At 48.2% G+C, this 18620-nt stretch overlaps 1 protein-coding gene across 1 annotated transcript in view; it reads left to right on the top strand.

The window, feature by feature from the left end:
• The first annotated feature begins 624 nt into the window (after positions 1-624).
• FOXK2 (forkhead box K2) overlaps positions 625-18620 on the top strand; it is a 70640-nt gene continuing 52644 nt past the window's right edge. Inside the window, exon 1 of the mRNA XM_047706835.1 lies at positions 625-1053. Within this exon, the coding sequence (XP_047562791.1) occupies positions 641-1053 (413 nt within the window). The 5' untranslated portion in view covers positions 625-640. The remainder of the gene's footprint in view (positions 1054-18620) is intronic.

The raw sequence follows: 18620 nt of genomic DNA, 5'->3' as shown, positions 1-18620 counted from the left end.
GCGCGCCGGACCTCCGGCGGGTGCGGGCCCGGCCTCCCGCGGGCGCCTCCCGCGCCGTCTCGGGCCCAGGTGAAATGCGCCCCCCGGCCCCGCGCGCTGCATCCCTGGCCCCCGGCCCCCCGGCCCCCGCGCCGACCCGGCCGTAGGTGGTCTCCCGCCGGCCCCCCGCCGTGGAGGCCGTTCCCGCTCTGCCCGAGGCCGTGCTGATGCCAGTGCAGGCCACGCGCGCTCCACCCGCCCCGTGGTCCGAGCCGCCGCCCCCTGGGGCAGACGTCACGCGCCCCCCGCCCAGCTCCCGGCGACCTGTGTCCGCCGCTAGCCGCCCCGAAGCTCCGCGCCAGCCACGCTCTACCCCGGGTTTTCCAGGCCGCTGGGAGCCGCGCCTGCGCCGGGCGCCGCGGACGGACGTGCGGGCGCTCCGAAAAGCGTGCCTCGCTATTGGCCGGCCGCCGGTAGCCCCACTGCTGCGCGCCGCCCCCATTGGCCGGCACCACCGTCAGTCAGCGGCGCCCGCCGGCTCGCAGCGCGCCGCGCGTGTCCCGCCCCTCGCCGCCGCTCGTCGCTCGCCGGCCGGCGGCCTCGCGCGGCCCTCAGCTCCGTGGCGGCGGCGGCGGAAGGCGGCCCGGGCCCTCGCAGGCCCATGGCGGCGGCCGCGGCGCTCCCGGGCGCGGGCGGGCCTCCCGCGGGCGGCGGGGCCGGGGGCGGCGGGGGCGCGGGCGGCGGGTCCCCGCCGGGCGGCTGGGCCGTGGCGCGCCTCGAGGGCCGCGAGTTCGAGTACCTGATGAAGAAGCGCTCGGTGACCATCGGGCGCAACTCGTCGCAGGGCTCGGTGGACGTGAGCATGGGCCACTCCAGCTTCATCTCGCGGCGCCACCTCGAGATCTTCACGCCCCCGGGCGGCGGCGGCCATGGCGGGGCGGCCCCGGAGCCGTCCGCGCAGCCCGGGCCCGACGCGGGCGGCGACTTCTACCTGCGCTGCCTCGGCAAGAACGGCGTGTTCGTGGACGGCGTGTTCCAGAGGCGCGGGGCGCCGCCGCTGCAGCTGCCGCGCGTGTGAGTGGGGCCGGGGCCGGGCCGGGGGGCGGGGGCGGGGGCCCGGGCGGCGGGACGGACGCTGAGCTAGACCCGCAGCCGCAGCCCGGGCCCCAGCCGGACCCGCCAGCCTTCCCGTCGCAGCGCGAGGCCCGGGCCGCTGCGCACGTGGGCCGACGCTCGCTCGGGGCCTCGCGTGTCTGGCTCGTGCCCGGCCCGCGACCCCGCCGCCCCGGCCGCTGCAGCGGCGGCCCCCGCGGAAGCGTGTTTCCCTCCCCGGGGCCCGCGCTGAGGGGCGGCGGGAGGCTGGCGGCCGGCGTTTCGCGGGGTCGCTCCGGGTTGCGAGGGCCCCGTCCCGCCGCGCTCTGGGCGACCCGCGCAGTGCGGGCTCCGCAAGCGCGGCCGTTCTCGGACTCGCGCCCGCCCCGTAACGTCCGGGGACTGCGCCCTTCTCGCAGGGCTCCGCGCTGCGGCCCGTCGGCTCCTCGGAAGCCCGCGCAGGGTCCCGGCGCGCCGGGTGCGCGTCCGGGGGTGTCCGCGCGCGCCCCCCTGCTCTGCCTGGAGCGGACTCCCGTCCCGTCCGCGCGGCGCGAGCGGGGCTGTCGTCCGCGACCCCGAGCGGCTGGGGCCGAGCTGCGCTGCCGCACGCCCGCGCCCCGGTGTGCGCGCCGCCCGGGAGGCTGCCCCGGCCGCCGCGGTGGGGGCGCGCGGCGGGCCGGCTCCCCGGGGGTCGCCCGGCCGCCGAGTGGACGTCGTTGACGGACGGCTGGAGGTCATGGCGGAGGACTTTGTCTCTCTGCTCCCAGCGTTTTGAGGTTCTTCAGGAAAATCCTTCTGTCCTCAGCCAGACCTGCTTGCAGGGACGGGCCGCGCGCGAGCGTGAGTTGACCTTCGGGGGGAGGCGCCCACGGCCGACTTCCCGAGGGTCCCGCCGCGCGGAGACGGCTGAGGAGGAGATGCGGCGCGCCGGAGGCCGGCGCCTGGACCCGGCTGGGCTCGGGGCTCTCCTCGGAAGGGTCTTGGCGTTTCGACGGTGGCATACGCAGCGACTGGGACGTCGCAGCACCCCTCCTCGCGGCCGCCTTCCTGGCGTGTGGTGGAGGGCGCTGACAAGCGGCTTGCGGAGAGGAGCGCCGTGAAGGCGGCTGGCACTAGCTGAATGTAGAGAAATTGCTTTAAAAAATCCGTTCTGGGGCGCCTGGGTGGCTCAGTGGGTTAAGCCGCTGCCTTCGGCTCAGGTCATGATCTCGGAGTCCTGGGATCGAGTCCCGCATCGGGCTCTCTGCTCAGCGGGGAGCCTGCTTCCTCCTCTCTCTCTGCCTGCCTCTCTGCCTGCTTGTGATCTCTCTCTGTCAAATAAATAAATAAAATCTTTAAAAAAAAAAAAATCCGTTCTTTGAAACTAAACGCAGTTTTTTTTTTTTTTTTTTAAGATTTTATTTATTTATTTGACAGAGAGAGATCACAAGTAGGCAGAGAGGCAGGCAGAGAGAGGAGGAAGCAGGCTCCCCGCTGAGCAGAGAGCCCGATGCGGGGCTCGATCCCAGGACCCTAAGATCCTGACCTGAGCCGAAGGCAGAGGCTCAACCCACTGAGCCACCCAGGCGCCCCTAAACGTAGTTTTAAGTTACAAGTTCTTTTTGAGTCAAAAAGTCAATTTGTGCAAGTTTATTTTTTATTTTTAAGATTATTTGATCACAAGCAGGCAGAGGGGTGGCGGGGAGTAGGCTCCCCGCTGAGCAAAGAGCCTGATGCGGGACTCGATCCAGGGACCCTGAGATCATGACCTGAGCCGAAGGCAGCGGCTTTAACCCACTGAGCCACCCAGGGGCCCCAGTTTGTGCAAGTTTAAAAGCACAGGTAATTTCGAGCAGTTATGTAGCTTTGTCCCCTGAATTGAAAATCAGTGTATAAGTTTAAAAAAAACCGCAGGATAATCCGTGCTTGGTCTCTTATTTGAACAATAGTGATTTTAGTCCAATTCCAATTTTAGAGTGAATTTGTGTCTTGTAGTTAGTGTTAATTTACATACGGAGAACTTTCAGAGTACATAAGTAATTTACACTTAGAGAATGACTTGTCATTCTGTTAAAATAGCAAGTAACGTATTAATTGAAGGCGAATAGAGAAAGACGAGGCCGGTGATCCTGTGCGCTGGCCGCTGTATTTTAAGCCGTTTGGGTAAGAGCTGAACACAGATGGTTTTTCCATGATGATTGGTGAGCAAAACAGATCCTCAAGTGTGTGGGGAGGTTGCTGAGCATGCCCATGAGTGCCAGGACGTGTGCTTTTTCCAGAAAACGGGTGATTTCCACAAATTATGTGGGGCTCTGTGTACAGAAATGCAAACTTTTTCTTCTCCAGGAGCATCTCACTCAACTGGAGGTGCAGGTGTTGTTGGTACTAGGGAATTCTCTGGGGTGGCCTCAGTGGAAGAACCCCGGGCCACCTGTGTGCATGCGTTCCTGTGGGGGTGCTCCTGGAAGTGAGCAGGTGGAGGTGGCCTTATGGGTGTCCCTGGGCCAGGAGCCTGGTGCTGAAATACATGGAATTTAGGTCAGAAGGGACCTTGGGCCTCAACGTACAGTGTGACGTTTGCCTGGGCCTGGTTGGGGAGCATTTTCAATATGGTCAGTGACAGAATGAAGAGTGTCCTCTTTGAGGACAGGGTTCGTACTTGTCTAGGGCCCCGTTCTGGTGCCTGAGTGGGCAATCAAGTGTTTTAGGAAGATCTGCTGGGCAGGAATGTCTGGGTGTGTTGTTGCTCTTGTTGTTGCCATGGTAGCAAACTAAGTAGAATTTATAAATAAAAATAAGCAACTCTTTAGCAGTTGTTCAAGTACTTTGAAACCTCTCAAGTGAATTTGACATATTTTTGATCAGAAAGGTCCTGGAATATCTAATAGCCAAACATAAGTAGAACAGGTTGAATTTGCTATTGCCCCAAACTACTTAACATGTGAAACCACACTTGTGTTTATTTAGAAAAGTGACCTGTTCCTATTTTAAATTAATTGCCAATCAGTTCATGATACAGCACTACTTTCTTTCTTGTATGGCATGCTTTAACTTGCAGATTAAGTTAATGTCACATTTGAGGACTTTCTCATTAAATCAGGGATCGCGTCCTTGAAGGTTGGGACTGGAGAGAGGTGAGCAGAGAGTGGCTTCTGGAGCTGTCCACACAAAGACTCCCAAGAAAAGAACTGAAGGAACTCACAATGACTTGGTTGTGTTTAGAAGTGGGAATGGGGCAGAACCAAGGTTCTCAGAGAATACCAGTTAACAGAAAGAGGAGAGTAAGCGGAGTGCCAGGAGTGGAGATGGCCTCAGGAAAGTGTAGTGACTCAAATGTCACCGATGTCCTGTTCCTTGGAGAGCCATGTGCTTGGCGATCAGGACCTCTTGGAGGATGAGGAAGGAGGCTAGGTGTGGGGCTGGAGAGTGAGTGGAAGTGAGGGTGTAAGAAGTTGGTGGGGGCAGGGGACTGTTGTGGGGAGGGTGGGGTTAAGAATAGGCTTGGGAAGAGTGGAGACCCTGTGGGTCAGTGGAGCCAAGTGGGTGAAGGAGCCCCCGAGAGACGCAGCAGAGGCCTGGTTGGCCCACAGAACAGACACAGACAAGGTGTGAAGGACAGGGTTCCCTGTAGGAGAACATCCCATGGGGATGTCTTATTCGAAGACCAGAGCAGGACCCACTAGTGAGGTCTCTCGTGTTTTCTTGTTCCAGGGCTGCAGGGTTGGCTGAGATGCCTTTATATTTTATGACCTGCAACTGACCAGTTTGTATACAAAGCTGAGAGCCGGGAACCAAGATGTCTGGAGTCCAGGGCTCAGGACTGGGTGATGAGTAGGGAGACATCCATAGCAGAGGGGCAGATGGGCTTTGCACTTTGAAAAGTGCTCAGCATATAAATCAACTGCTTTTAATGACCACTATGTGCTTTTCTTTAAAAGCTATAGTATGGGGCGCCTCGGTGGCTCAGTGGGTTAAGCCTCTGCCTTCGGCTCAGGTCATGATCTCGGGGTCCTAGGATCGAGCCCCACATCGGGCTCTCTGCTCGGCAGGGAGCCTCCTTCCTCCTCTCTCTGCCTGCCTCTCCGCCTACTTGTGATCTCTGTCAAATAAATAAATTAAAAATTTTTTTAAAAAGCTATAATATGTTTTCGCTTACCAAACTGAGATATATTTTATCACTGATTTGTAGATATTGGGAACACTGGGCAGCTATTTTAATGTAGTTGTTAATTTACTAAGTTAAAAATAACCCAACAACTGGGTTAACTTCTACTTCACCTAGTATGTGGTAATTCTTCCAGTGGCAAAACTCTGTTTATTTTTATGTTTAATGAGTGGTTTAAGACAGTTTAGATGTAAAATAACTTGAATTCATGTGCTTTCTTCAGCAGCACATATAATAAAATAACTTGAATTCATAACGCATTTTTTTAAAGATTTTATTTATTTGACAGAGATCACAAGCAGGCAGAGAGGCAGGCAGAGAGAGAGGAGGAAGCAGGCTCCCTGCCAAGCAGAGAGCCCGATGTGGGGCTCCGTCCCAGGACCCTGGGATCATGACCCGAGCCGAAGGCAGAGACTTTACCCCACAGAGCCACCCAGGCGCCCCCTTCATAATGCATTTTGAGAAACAAGCCTATGTGGCAGGACCTGTCACCTGCAGTGGTCTTGGTCTTATGTGTCTGACTGTATCAGGAGATGGTGAGGACGGGCTTTGGAGCTGGGCACCCTGGGGCTAGACTCCACCTTCCCGTTTAACCTGTTGGAATTTTTGTTCTCTCGTGTGTAACGTGGGATAACAACTGTATGACTTGTGCGACACAGCACTGTGCCTGTGTCCCTGGTACATCAGGGGCTATGCGTGTTTTGTCCATGAGTGTGCGCTGGTGTGAAGGGGCCTGTGAGGACTTAATGTGTCACAAAATGTGACCCAAGGGCATCAGTGTTCTTGAGGGCCAGCACTCTTCAGCTTGCTCATAGCTCTGTACACATGCACACATGCCTGTAGTCAGTTGATCTAGGGCTTCTTGGAGTAGTGAGTGAAGTTTGAAGTTCCTTCAGCTGGGAAAAGTTGCCCTCTCCCTCCTAGCACCTAGGCATAGAGGCTGTGGGACGTGGTTGGTGTTGTCCAGCAGGCTGGGCCAGAAGAGGTGCATTGGGGGTGCCCTCCCTCTTGCAGTCTCTGTTGGTTCTCTTCCATTCCAAACTGTAAGCATCACCACGGAACTTTCCTGATTTGGGAGAGAGGAAAAACTGCTTCTGCCTTGGTTACAAAGTCAGGGAAGGGAACTGGTGAAAAGTTGTCCCGTTTGTGGTCTGATTTGAAGGATACTTGTTCATTAATGCCATTGGCCAAACGGTTGTTTTGGAAATTAAGAACGGCTTCTCTGTTCAGTTGAAGAACTTCATAATTCACAATGCACTGTTTTTCTTTTTAAAACTGCTTTTTTACTGAAATGTAAGGGACCACATTTTTCAAATTTGGGCTATGTTTTCTTCCTGGGAGGCATTACAGACCTGAAGCTGGGCTCCTCTGCAGGTCTGTCATGTCAGCTGAGCGCTTGCCAGGCTGACATTGGTGCTCAGGACCCTTAGTAGTAGGTGGTGGAGCCTGTTCTCAGGACTAGTGTCTCCCCCCCACCCCCGGCCACCGCTGTGCTGTCAGGCTAAGGGAGGCAGAGATGTTCCCTCCTTTCCCTCCTCATCGTCTTGTGCCGTAACTCAACTCGCTGAGGTTCCTCTGTGCCGGTCTTCCATGATGTGGGGACCAGGTCCTATATGTGTTTGTAACCCCCTGGAAATGGCACAGAGCCATGATCGCTTGGGCTATATCCAGAACATGTGTACCCACGGAGTGCTGATTTAGGATGTTACTGTTACGTGAACATTCTCAGGTGCTGATCATCTGTCTAGTAATGGGATTCCAGTCAGACTTGACTCCCCCAATTACCAGCACCTTCCATCTAGATCCATAGTTGCAGAAGCTCAGCAAAGCTTCATGCATAATTGGTGGAAATAATCCAGGAGATGAGGCTATTATAGTGACAACAGATTTTTCCATTGTGAAAATGCAACAGCTCTTGTTTTGCTGAGGAGAGAGGTGTTCTGTTGGTTTTGTTTTTTTTTTTTAACAAAGAAAAGACAGTTTCTAAAATAAGGAAGCTTTTAATGAAAGCATCAACATCTTGGATAGTATTCTTATCTGTTTAACATTTCTGCATAGCTCATGTTTTCTTTTATGTTTGGGTTTTGGAGCAGTTTACAGTATCTTAAATAGTGGTAATATAGTAAGTCAGCTCCCACACTTCTGGTACCAGTTTTTGGTTTTTTTAAAGCATTTTTTTTTTTTTTAAGATTTTATTTATCAGAGAGAGAGAGGGAGAGAGAGCGAGCACAGGCAGACAGAATGGCAGGCAGAGGCAGAGGGAGAAGCAGGCTCCCTGCAGAGCAAGGAGCCCGATGTGGGACTCAATCCCAGGACGCTGGGATCATGATCTGAGCCGAAGGCAGCTGCTTAACCAACTGAGCCAACCAGGTGTCCCTGGTCCCAGTTTTTGATGAGGATTTTTTGAATATATTTTTGAACAATACACCAGGGCTTGTTTAAGGCACACATCACTGTTTCTGTGATTTGAAGCAGTTTGAGCACCACAACAAGGTGCTAACTGTTGTCATCCCAGGAAGTGCCCACATGGGGAGATTAGGAAGCACTTTTTATTTTTTTTTATTTTTTTTATTATTATTTTTTTTTTAGGAAGCACTTTTTAGAAACCTGCCTTTCCTGGGGTGCCTGGATGGCTCAGTCAGTTAAGTGTCCAACTCTTGATTTCGGTTTAGGTCATGATCTTTGGATCATGAAGATCTAGCCCCAGGTCAGTCTCTGGTCATCATGGAGTGCTTGAGATTTTCTCTCTCCCTCTGTTCCTTTCCTCCCCCAACCCCTTGCATACACCCTCTCTCTCCGCAAAGAGAGAGAGAGAGAGAAAGAAAGAAAACTGCCTTTCCTGTATGCATCAATATCTAGAGTGTGTGTGTGGTGCTCTGCTGAGAATTCCTTAGGGATTTTAGACATTATTTGGCTTTTGCTGAAGTTCGTCATTTGGCACAGACTGCTTCTTACCCAGTGAAAGGCATCAGAGTACAACAGTGGTTCTTACCGGGCCTCCCTTCCTGGGACATTTGGCAGTATCTGGAGACATGCTAGGTTGGTACGACTGGGAGGAGGTGCTGCTTCTGGCATCTAGTGGGCCGGGCCAGGGACATTGCTAAAAATATTATAATGCACAGAATAGTCCCTTCCCCTGCAACAGATAATGATCTAATCTCAAATGTCAGTAGTAGGGAGGAAGACCGAAGGCCCCCCACCGCCCAGCACAGTTTTAGAGTAGTTAACAGCTGTTGGATATTATTCTTGGAGCTATCGTGAGTGAATCTTGATAATTTTTTACAGATCATACCCACTTAAAACCTTTAAGCTAATAGCATTTGTTTCAAATTCAGTGGCAGGCACCTTTCTGAAATGAAGCCTGAGGTGGAGAGGCCTGATGCGGAATCACTCCCTTTGCAGTTTTGGAAGGGCACGCACAGAAGAACACCTTCTATAAATCTTAGCTAGGTTTAAGATTCGTCTTAGTATTTTAAGGAGTAACCCAACGTTCTCCCTCTTGGAATATGTCCTCTCAGGCATATCTTACTGGTAAAGTTATTCTGAAAACATTTCCAGTTAATGGGGTTAAAGAGACATTGAATTAATCTATTGCATTGTTCTGGTGGGGTGGTTTTGTTTGTTTGTCTTGGTTTTCCTGAAAAATGAACTGATGATGTGAGGGAGTCTGACATTAGTGTCACTACAACCATATTACAAAAGACTGCTGTCAGATGCCATTTTCTTATTTGCCTTATTTGTCATAATAATTGGAAGTTTGAAATTGATTTTTTTACTTTTACTTGAATAGATGGAATACAAAAAACCCTAAACAAGTAAGGTGGACACTTACTGTTATATCTTTCCAGTCTTTTTCAGTATATAGTAGCATTTTGAGCGTGTAGGTGATGTTTTAACAATACTGCATTTTTTCCTGTGTCCTGTAGTTTCTCTGCAAACATTTTTGCTACATAACTAATTGACTATAAGGCAATTTTGCTGTAAAAGATAAAATCATGAAAAGTAAAGGAGGGACATTTATTAAAAAGGATTCAAACATGAAAAATGAATAACAGAATTAAAGATTTTATTCCTGAGAAGACTGGTTGAGTATCTCTCAGTTCCTGGTGTTTAGTAGGTTCTAGGTCAGTCTTAGGTGCCCTCCCTGTTCTGTGGAGGGCAGCTCTCTGGGGTCTTCACTTAAGAGCCACATTTCAGAGGTTACTTGTTATCTCCTCTGTGTCTTTCTCTCCACACCGGAAAGATTGAGGGTGAGGTAAGAATGAGTAACGCAGGCATTCATTAGTGAACAGTCTCATAGCGCTGCTTGAGCAGGGGAGATGAGAGCCTTCTCCCCCATGTGATCAGACTATTTAATCTCTCAGCTTTAGGGTCCTCTTTCTATAAACAGGATATTACTGAATTGACTTCATGGGGTTGTGGTGTAGATTGTCTTTGCCTGATACAGGAGAATTAGCTGAGTAAACATTAATATTGTTTTAAAGAAAAAAATTTAAATTTCTTGCCTCAAATATTTTGATTGGGGAGTTTGATCCACTTATGTCTAAAGTAATTACGGTAAGGAAAGACTTCTGCTATTTCACTGTTGTTCCTTATGTCTTACAGCTTTGTTGTCCCTTGTTTTCTTCCTGTCTGATTTTTTTTTTTTTTTTTTAATTTATTTGGCAGACAGAGATCACAAGTAGGCAGAGAGGCAGGCCGAGAGACTGGGGCGGGGTGGGGGGAGCAGGCTCCCCACTAAGCAGAGAGCCTGATTCTGGGCTCAATCCCAGGACCCTGAGGTCATGACCTGAGCCAAAGGCAGAGGCTTTAACCCACTGAGCCACCCAGGCGCCCCCCCCAACTGTCTGATTTTAGTTTAGGTGATTTTCTTTCTTTCTCTCTCTTTTTCTTTCTTTCTTTCTTTCTTTCTTTCTTTCTTTCTTTCTTTCTTTACTGTTGTGATTCTCTTCTCATTTTCCTTTGTGTATATTTTAAAGATTTTCTTTGTGTTTACCATGGAGATTATATTTAACATCCTAAATTTAAAGCCATCTATTTTGAAATATCAAACTTCAAATATCAACTTCAAAACCTCTCCTCCTGTGTATGTCCTTCCTCCTCCCCTTTTATGTTGTCACAGATTACATCTTTATACATTGTGTGCCAAATAACATATTTATAATTTTTTATGGATTTGTATTTTGAATTCTGTAGGAAATCAAAAGTAGAATTATAAGCCAAAATGACAATAATACTAACTTTTATATTTTCTAACATTTTTACCTACACTGGAGATAATTTCTTCATATGGTTTTGAGTGACCGTAGAGTGATCTTTTATTTCCACCTGAAGGAATCCCTTTAGCTTTTCTTGTAAGGCAGGTCTAGTGTTAATGAACTCCCTCAATTTTTGTTTATTGAGGAATATCTTAATTTCTCTCTCATTTTTGAAGGACAGATTGCCAGATATAATAATTCTCAGCCTACAGTTTTAATTTTTAAATTTATTTCATGTTTTTAGCACTTAAATGTTATCTCACTGTCTTCTGGCCTTCATGGCTTCTGAAGAGAAACAGCCATTAACCTTATAGAGAGTCCTTGTATACGACAGGTTACTTCTCTCTTGCTGCTTTCAAGATTCTCTCTTTGTCTTTTTTTTTTTTTTTAAGATTTTTAAAAAAATTTATTTATTTGACAGAGATCACAATTAGGCAGAGAGGCAGGCAGAGAGAGAGAGGAGGAAGCAGGCTCCCTGCTGAGCAGAGAGCCCGATGCAGGGCTCGATCCCTGGACCTGGGATCATGACCTGAGCCAAAGGCAGAGGCTTTAACCCACTGAACCACCCAGGCGCCCCTCTCTTTGTCTTTCGATGGTTAATTATAATGTCTTGTTATGGGTCCTTTGAGTTTATCCTTCTTGGAGTTTATGGAGTTTCTTGGATTTGTAGGTTTGTGTCTTTCATCAGATTTGAGCTGTTTTCGGCCATTATTTTTTTCGAGTATTTTCCTTCTGCCTCTCTTTCTTTTCTTCTTTTGAGACTCCCATAAGGTGTGTGTTGGTCTACTTCTTGATGTCCCACGAGTTCTTTAAGGCTCTTTTCAGTCTTCTTTTTCCTTTCTGCTCCTCGGACTTGATCATTTCAGTTATCCTGTCTTTAAGTTTGTGGATTTTTTGTTCTGCCTGTTCAGAGATGCTGCTGGACCCCTATGGTAAATTTTTCATTTCATTCACAGTACTTTTCAACTTCAACAGATAGCTCTTTTGTCACATCTTATAATTTCTACTTTTTTTTTAATATTCCTGTTTGTTCCTTTGTAATTCTCCTGACTTCCTTTAGTGGTTTTTTTGTTTATTTGAGCACATAACATGGTTTTTTTTTTTAAATACTTTTTTTTAAAATTTTATTTTATGGTAATCTCTACACCCATGGGGTTTAATTTATAATGTAAATTTACAAAATTTACATCTAACTTACAACCCTAAGATCAGGAATCATATGCTCTACCAACTGATTCAGCCAGGTGCGTGACATGGTTGTTTTTAAAGTCTTTGTCTAGCAAGGCTTATGTCTCACCTTCTTCAGAGATGATTTCTGTTCATTTATTTTGTTCTTTTGACCAAGTCATGCTTTCCTGGTCTTCACGTGGCTTTTGATTTTGTTGTCTTCGAAAACTGGATGTTTGGCTATTATAATATAATAACTCTGGAAATCAGGTTCTCCTTCCCAGAAGGTTTGTTGTTTTTTGTTAAAGGCTGTAGGAGTTCTCTTTGCCTAGTGACTTATGCAGACTATTACTCCAAAGACTCTTTTCCTGGCAGTGTAGTTCCTGAAGTCCTGCTTCTATCTTGTGTTTAGCTGGTGTTTCGACAGAGATTTCCTGAACATGAGCAGCTCTCTTATCTCCCATTCTTTGCATATTGGCTCTGTGCCTAGGCCCTCCTTCAGTTCTTGATTAGGCTTGCACTGTGCCTAAGGATCAGCTCAAGGTGAAAAACCCAGAGTCTTCTCAGGTCCTGTATAGGCATGCATCTTGCCCTGGACATCTGTGTGGTATTCTGAACTTCCTAATATGACCGGTTACTTTTGAATGTCCTAATTTCCCAGAGAAACTCTCCCCAGCTTTTGCCTTCGGAAGTGTAGCGTATGTTTAGACTGTATGTAATGTTTTGCCATAGGTTCTGAGGATTTTTATTTAACGTGCAGTGTTTTCAAGCCTTTTCAGCCTGATTTCTGAGTTGAACAAAACACCAGAAGAGTGCCTATGTCTCTCTTTCAGGTAGTCTGTGACAGGTTAGAAGAGACATATACAATAGTGACCAAAGTCCGTTCTGTCCCCAAACCAGGAAAACAGCCCCATACTGGCAACCCTGGCTGTCACCACTTTAACACTGTGTTTACTTTAAGACCATTACTTTTTTTTTTTTTTAAGATTTTATTTCACAGACAGAGATCACAAGTAGGCCAAGAGGCAGGCAGAGTGAGAGAGAGAGAGAGGAGGAAGCAGGCTCCCTGCTGAGCAGAGAGCCCGATGCGGGGCTTGATCCCAGGACCCTGGGATCACGACCTGAGCCAAAGGCAGAGGCTTTAACCCACTGAGCCACCCAGGCACCCCTAAGACCATTACTTTAAGACCTTTTATGCTTGAAGATAATTTGTGCTTCAAACCAAGGCCTGTTGCTACCATGCCAGAGGGAGCAGGCAGGGGCAGGAGAACCTAAAACCTGCCTGCCGTTCCGTGGCACCTCTTTCCTGATTCAGCACTTGGTGTTTGCAGACTTCTCACTCTCTTGCAGAGTTTTTACAAATTGATTCTGACAGTTGCTGCATGTTTTCCAGTGTTTGTGTGTTTATGTGTGGGGTGAGGGTAAATGAGAACTTGGAGCTTCTTAGTGAGCTGTTTTGCTGATGTCGCTTCTGAAGGTCAGTTCTTTTGAATGAAAATTTTAATTCTTTTAATTCTCATTTTTGTCATTTTGCACTGAGTGAAATAGTGGCAGTTCTTTTTCTTGGATTTAGTGACGTGACAACATTTGAGTAAAGTCAAATTTATTATCCCATTTTTAAAAAGTGAAATAGAGTATGAAAAATTTTCTAAATTACCTCGAGTACAAAATAACATGAAAGTCAGACTGTTATTCTTAGTAAGTCTATCTTGATGGGGCAGCTGGGTGGCTCAGTCAGTGAAGCATCTGCTTTAGCTCTGGTCATGATCTCAGGGTCTTGGGATCAACCCCCAAGGAACCTCAGGCTCCTTGCTCATCAGAGAGTCTGCTTCTCCCTTTCCCTCTGACCCACCTCCCTCCCCCCTTGTACACTCTCCCTCTCCGTGTCTCAATTAAAATAAATAAAATCTTAAAAAAATAAGTCTGTCTTGACTTTTAGTAATTTGAATCAGGAAATATGAAATTCTTTAGTAGTCTGTACTATTGATATATTGGTTCCATTTTCTTTAATATATCCCCACCACAAAGCCAAGACTATAATAATGATTTTTGTTAAAGAAATGTTTCCAAATATCTACAGTCCTAGGAAGAACATTTTTCTTTAACATAAAGGAAGAAATAATTTGCATTTAAGTTATAAGAATGTTTTAAAATGTTACCATGTATGTAGCACACCAGTGGGGAGGGTGGAATTCTTACCTGTAGATGGTGTTGAGGATGGGATAGAAGGGGCCCTTGAAAGCACACTGGCTTTCCCAGCACCTACTCTCAGTTGCTCTGTGAATTGATTCTTTTTTTTTTTTCCAAGATTTTATTTATCTGAGAGAGAGAGTGCCCGCATGTGCACCCAGGTGTGAGTGGGTGGTGAGGGGGCGGCGGGTGGGGGCAGAGGGAAACAGAGAATCCTAAGCAGACTATGAGCTAAGTGTGGAGCCTGACACAGGGCCAGATCCCATGACCCTGAGCTGAAATCACGAGGTGGCCACTTACCTGACAGAGCCACCCAGGTGCCCCTCTGTTGAATTGATTCTTGTCCCTATTGTAGGAGGAAATTGAGGCATGGAGGGTGTTAATCCGAAAGTGCATAGCTTAGAAATGATAGATTCAAACCCACATCCAGTTTCTTTTGCCATTTTTAAAAATCACTAAGCTCTATTCAAAGCCAAAAACAGCCATTAATTAGAAGATTGGAAAATCTACAAGAAAAACTAAAATAGGTTTTTAAATTGTACTAATTAATCTTTTTTTTTTGGCATTTAGATTATATAAACTGCATTTTACTGAAGGAAATACCATGTAACCATTAAAGTGTATTTATCCACATAGAAGAACTGAAGTTGTAGAACAGTGTGTATGGAGTAATTGTACTGGTGGAATTGTATGTTAAGTGCTTGTGTGTGGTATAGCCAATGCATACCTGGATTTAAAACAACATTAAGGGCGCCTGGGTGGCTCAGTGGATTAAGCCGCTGCCTTCGGCTCAGGTCATGATCTCAGGGTCCTGGGATCGAGTCCCGCATCGGGCTCTCTGCTCAGCAGGGTGCCTGCTTCCCTCTCTCTCTCTCTCTCTGCCTGCCTCTCCGTCTACTTGTGATCTCTCTCTGTCAAATAAATAAATAAAATCTTTAAAACAACATTAAGGGGCGCCTGGATGGCTCAGTCACGTAAGCTTCTGCCTTCAGCTCAGGTCATGATCCTGGAGTCCCAAGATTGAGTCCCGTGTCAGGCTCCCTGCTCAGCGGGGAGTCTGCTTCTCCTTCTGCCCCTTCCTCCACTCATAATCTCTCTCTCAAATAAATAAAATCTTTTTAAAAAATTTTTTTAAAAAGATTTTATTTATTTATTTATTTATTTATTTATTTATTTATTTGACAGAGAAGGCAAGAAGCAGTGGGGAGTGGCAGGGAGGGGGAGAAACAGACTCCCCGCTGAGCGGGGGAGCCCAGTTCTGTGCTCTGTCCCAGGACCGCAGGATCACAATCTGAGCCAAAGGCACATGCTTCACTGACTGAGCCACCCAGGTGGCCCAATAAATAAAGTCTTTTTTTTTTTTTTAAGATTTTATTTATTTACTTATGAGCAACACCGAGAGAGAGAGAGGCAGAGGCGGGGGGAGAAGCAGGCTGCCCTCTAAGCAGGGAGCACGATGTGGTACTCGATCCCAGGAGCCTGGGATCATGACCTTTGCTGAAGGCAGACACTTACCCGTCTGAGCCACCCAGGCGCCCTAAATATAATCTTTAAAAAAGATAAATAAATAAAACACCATTGGGATGAGAAGAATATGTGTCTACAAATGGGCATCTCTTTCCTTTTTAAAAAAAACTTGCTGTAATGAGTATATATTTCCGTGTAGTAAGGGAAGGTTATATCTAAAAGTTGATTGCTCCCATGGAGATTAATCTGTTCTTTGAGGCACACTAGCTACTTATATCCTGTTGTAAGTAAAGCGTATTCCATTTGGGTTCTAAACCCAGTGTAATTGCTTTGCAACTGAGAAACATCTTGTGTATGTTATATAATATTTGAAGATACTGGTGTATCATTTTCTTATTTTGTGTTATGCTTTTGACGTGGAAGAATATTTAGTCTTGGGGCACCCAGTTGGCTCAGTTGTGAAGTGTCTGTCTTTGGCTCAGGTCATGGTCCCGGGGTCCTGGAATCGAGTCTTGCATTGGGCTCCCTGCTCAGCGGGGAGCCTATTTCTCCCTCTCCCACTCCTCCTGCTTGTGTTCCCTCTCTCACTGTATCTCTGTCCAATAAATAAATAAAATCTTAAAAAAATATTTAGTCTTGCCTTGAAATGCCGTGTCTTGTTCCTAGAACAGGTTGTGTCTGTATATTGTGGCAGCTGTGCCCACTGATAGGTAATGTCACTGTCAACTCTCAGGAGTGAGTATTTTAAAAATTATTGCCAATTCTTGGGGTACCTGAGTGGCTCTGTCAGTTAAAAGACTGCCTTTGGCTCAGGTCATGATTCTGGGCTCCTGGGATCGAGCCCCACGTCAGTCTTCCTGCTCAGAAGGGGAGTCTGCTTCTCCCCATCCCCCTGCTCGTGCTGTCTCTCTCACTCACTCTCTTTCAAATAAATAAATAAAATCTTTTAAAAATAAAAATAAATAAAAATAATCGCCAGTTCTCAAAAATTTGAGGTTTGCCCTTCTGCTCTAAAGGAGGAATGAGAAGTAATGTGGAATTAATTATTGGTGTCAATGCTACATGTCCCCCACATGCAGCAGGTTTCTCTTTTGTTTGAGTTGCCGTCATAGGGCAGTATAACAGGAACTTTAGTCCTCCTCTGGCTTTCTGATTAGCAAAGAAAATCTGATTCATGAAAAATAAGTTGTGGAGTTACTGGACTTGTGCTAAAGATTTTATCTATGGACAGAGGCAAAGAAAGCTTTCCATTTTCCTTTTTGAAAAAGAGGGATAGGTTACTTCTCTTAAGTGTGCCAGACTATATCCTGTTGTTGGCGTCTGTGCTTTGGATAGTTCAGTCACTCTTCTCCTACCCTGTAGTAATGTCTCTTTTTTTGGATGTGTAGGCACCTGTCTGTGCTCTGGTTGAGTTGGCCCAGGAGTCTTTGGATGGCAGTTGAGGCAGCGCAGGGGCTGCAGGGCACTGCTCTTGTTTAGAGGTAAATACTTTAAACTCTACAAACATTGGTTCTTTCTGACCTCAGATCTGTTCTTGATAATGAACAAGAGCCCATGGAGAAACTGCATTTTCTGAGTGGAGTGCGTAGTGGTTGAGCTCTTTCATGCAGAGGTGTGATGTGAGGGCCAAGGAGACACGGCCCTGCCTTGGCAGAAGGCAGAAATGTTGGTGTAGTCACTGCGGGGGGGTCAAGGAGAGGCAGGGGCAGGGAGGCTGGGGACAACTGGCATAGAAGGCTGCGTGTGTAGACTGACGGGCCAGGGGCCTGAGGCTGGGTAGCACCTTGCTTGTTTGGGAGTTTGTCCTTCATCATCCAGGGGCCTCTGTTCGTGAGCAGAAGGATGATCCCGTGACCACATAGTGGGCCTGTGCCGGAGGAGAGGGGGGCTGGAGATGGATGGCAGAGCCAGGCCTGAGTCTGGCTACGGGTGACCAGACACAGAAGCTAGCCGGGAGGCAGGTCTGCAGAACCCTGGGCATGGGACAGAGATCTTTTGGGATTGTAGAAGAGTGACCCAGTGCTTATAACTCAGTTCCTGGCATTCCCCACAAAGGCTGGGCATTGCTGTTGCTCCACACAGACAGATCGTGTTTCTGCAGAGGAACATGCACATTCTTGTCTTCAGATCCGGTTTCACAGCTGAGCAAGTAACACCAAAACCAGGCTTGGGGGATTTCAGAATTGTAGATGAGTGATTGTGAACCCATAGACTGTAGCTCTCTCGTTCTAAAAATGCACACTCACTGTGGCTCTCGTCTTCATGGTTTCCGATGACCAGCAGAGCCATAGCCATCACCTCTGCATTCCAGGAAGCAGGATGGGCACTTCCCAGAGTCCCAGGTACTTCTGTGCATTTTCTTGCCTCATGCTGGGATTTATGGCCATACCCAGCTGCCTGGGAGTAGGGAGGCAGGAACCTGTAGGTGCTCTTGCAAGGAGGGAGGAGCAGGAATGGTTCTGGGCAGCTTGCAGAGGTGAAGGCCGTGTGGGAGCAAGGCATACTTCTAGGCTCCAGTTGATGGTTCTTGTTGATGCTGCTGATGGAGTGTGAACACGGGAGGCAGAGAGCCAGTGCTGAGCTCTGCGGGAGAGTAGAACACGGGGTCTCCCGGCTGGCCTCTGTGCAGTTTGATATTAATATTCTAATCTCATGATCCCCCCCCCCACCCTGTTTTGCTCTTCATTTTTTAACTGCAGCTCCTTCATTCTGTGTCTTTCTTGTCTTAGGCCCCCTTTGATCTGTGGAGTGCTAAAGTCCAAGCTGGGTGAAGCGCGGAGATGTGGGCTGAAGTGGTGTCAGGTGCTTTTCAAGGCCTGTGATGTCTCTGTTTCTCTCAGTGGTGGTATCCTTAGTCCCTTTCTGCAGACATGAATTCATTCCTGGCTGGAGGGAGAGGAAATGAGGGAGGGAAGGACCTAGGCTTGTGCTCCCAGGAAGTCACCTGTTTCACCCTGTGAGAAGGGGTGGAAGCACACCGGTGGTTCTGTGTGGGTCATGAGCCACAGTGGACAGTGCTGAGACCAGCAGCCTCATCAGGACCACACGGGTGTGGAGTGGCACCAGGTCCTCGTCAGAGGGAGTGTGTGCCCCTTGAAGAGGTCCTAGGAGTAAACCCACACCTCATAGCCACCCTAACCCATAGGAAGTGGTTGGATTTCACTTGGACCAGTTAAATTGGAGGTGATGGAAATCCCTCAGGGTTGTATTAAGGCACAGATTACTTTGGCTTTTGCAGTTTGGGCATCAGTTGGAAGCACAGCATTTTGTCTGGTAAATCCAGTAAGGAGCAAGTGGGATGTGCTCTCAGACCTGTGGGGCCT

The sequence above is a fragment of the Lutra lutra genome, chromosome 16 (genome assembly GCF_902655055.1).
Source record: "Lutra lutra chromosome 16, mLutLut1.2, whole genome shotgun sequence".
In the NCBI taxonomy this organism is placed as follows: Eukaryota; Metazoa; Chordata; class Mammalia; order Carnivora; family Mustelidae; genus Lutra; species Lutra lutra.
The sequence above is the reverse complement of the archived record's forward strand: the minus strand, read 5'-3'. Positions and strand labels throughout refer to the sequence as shown.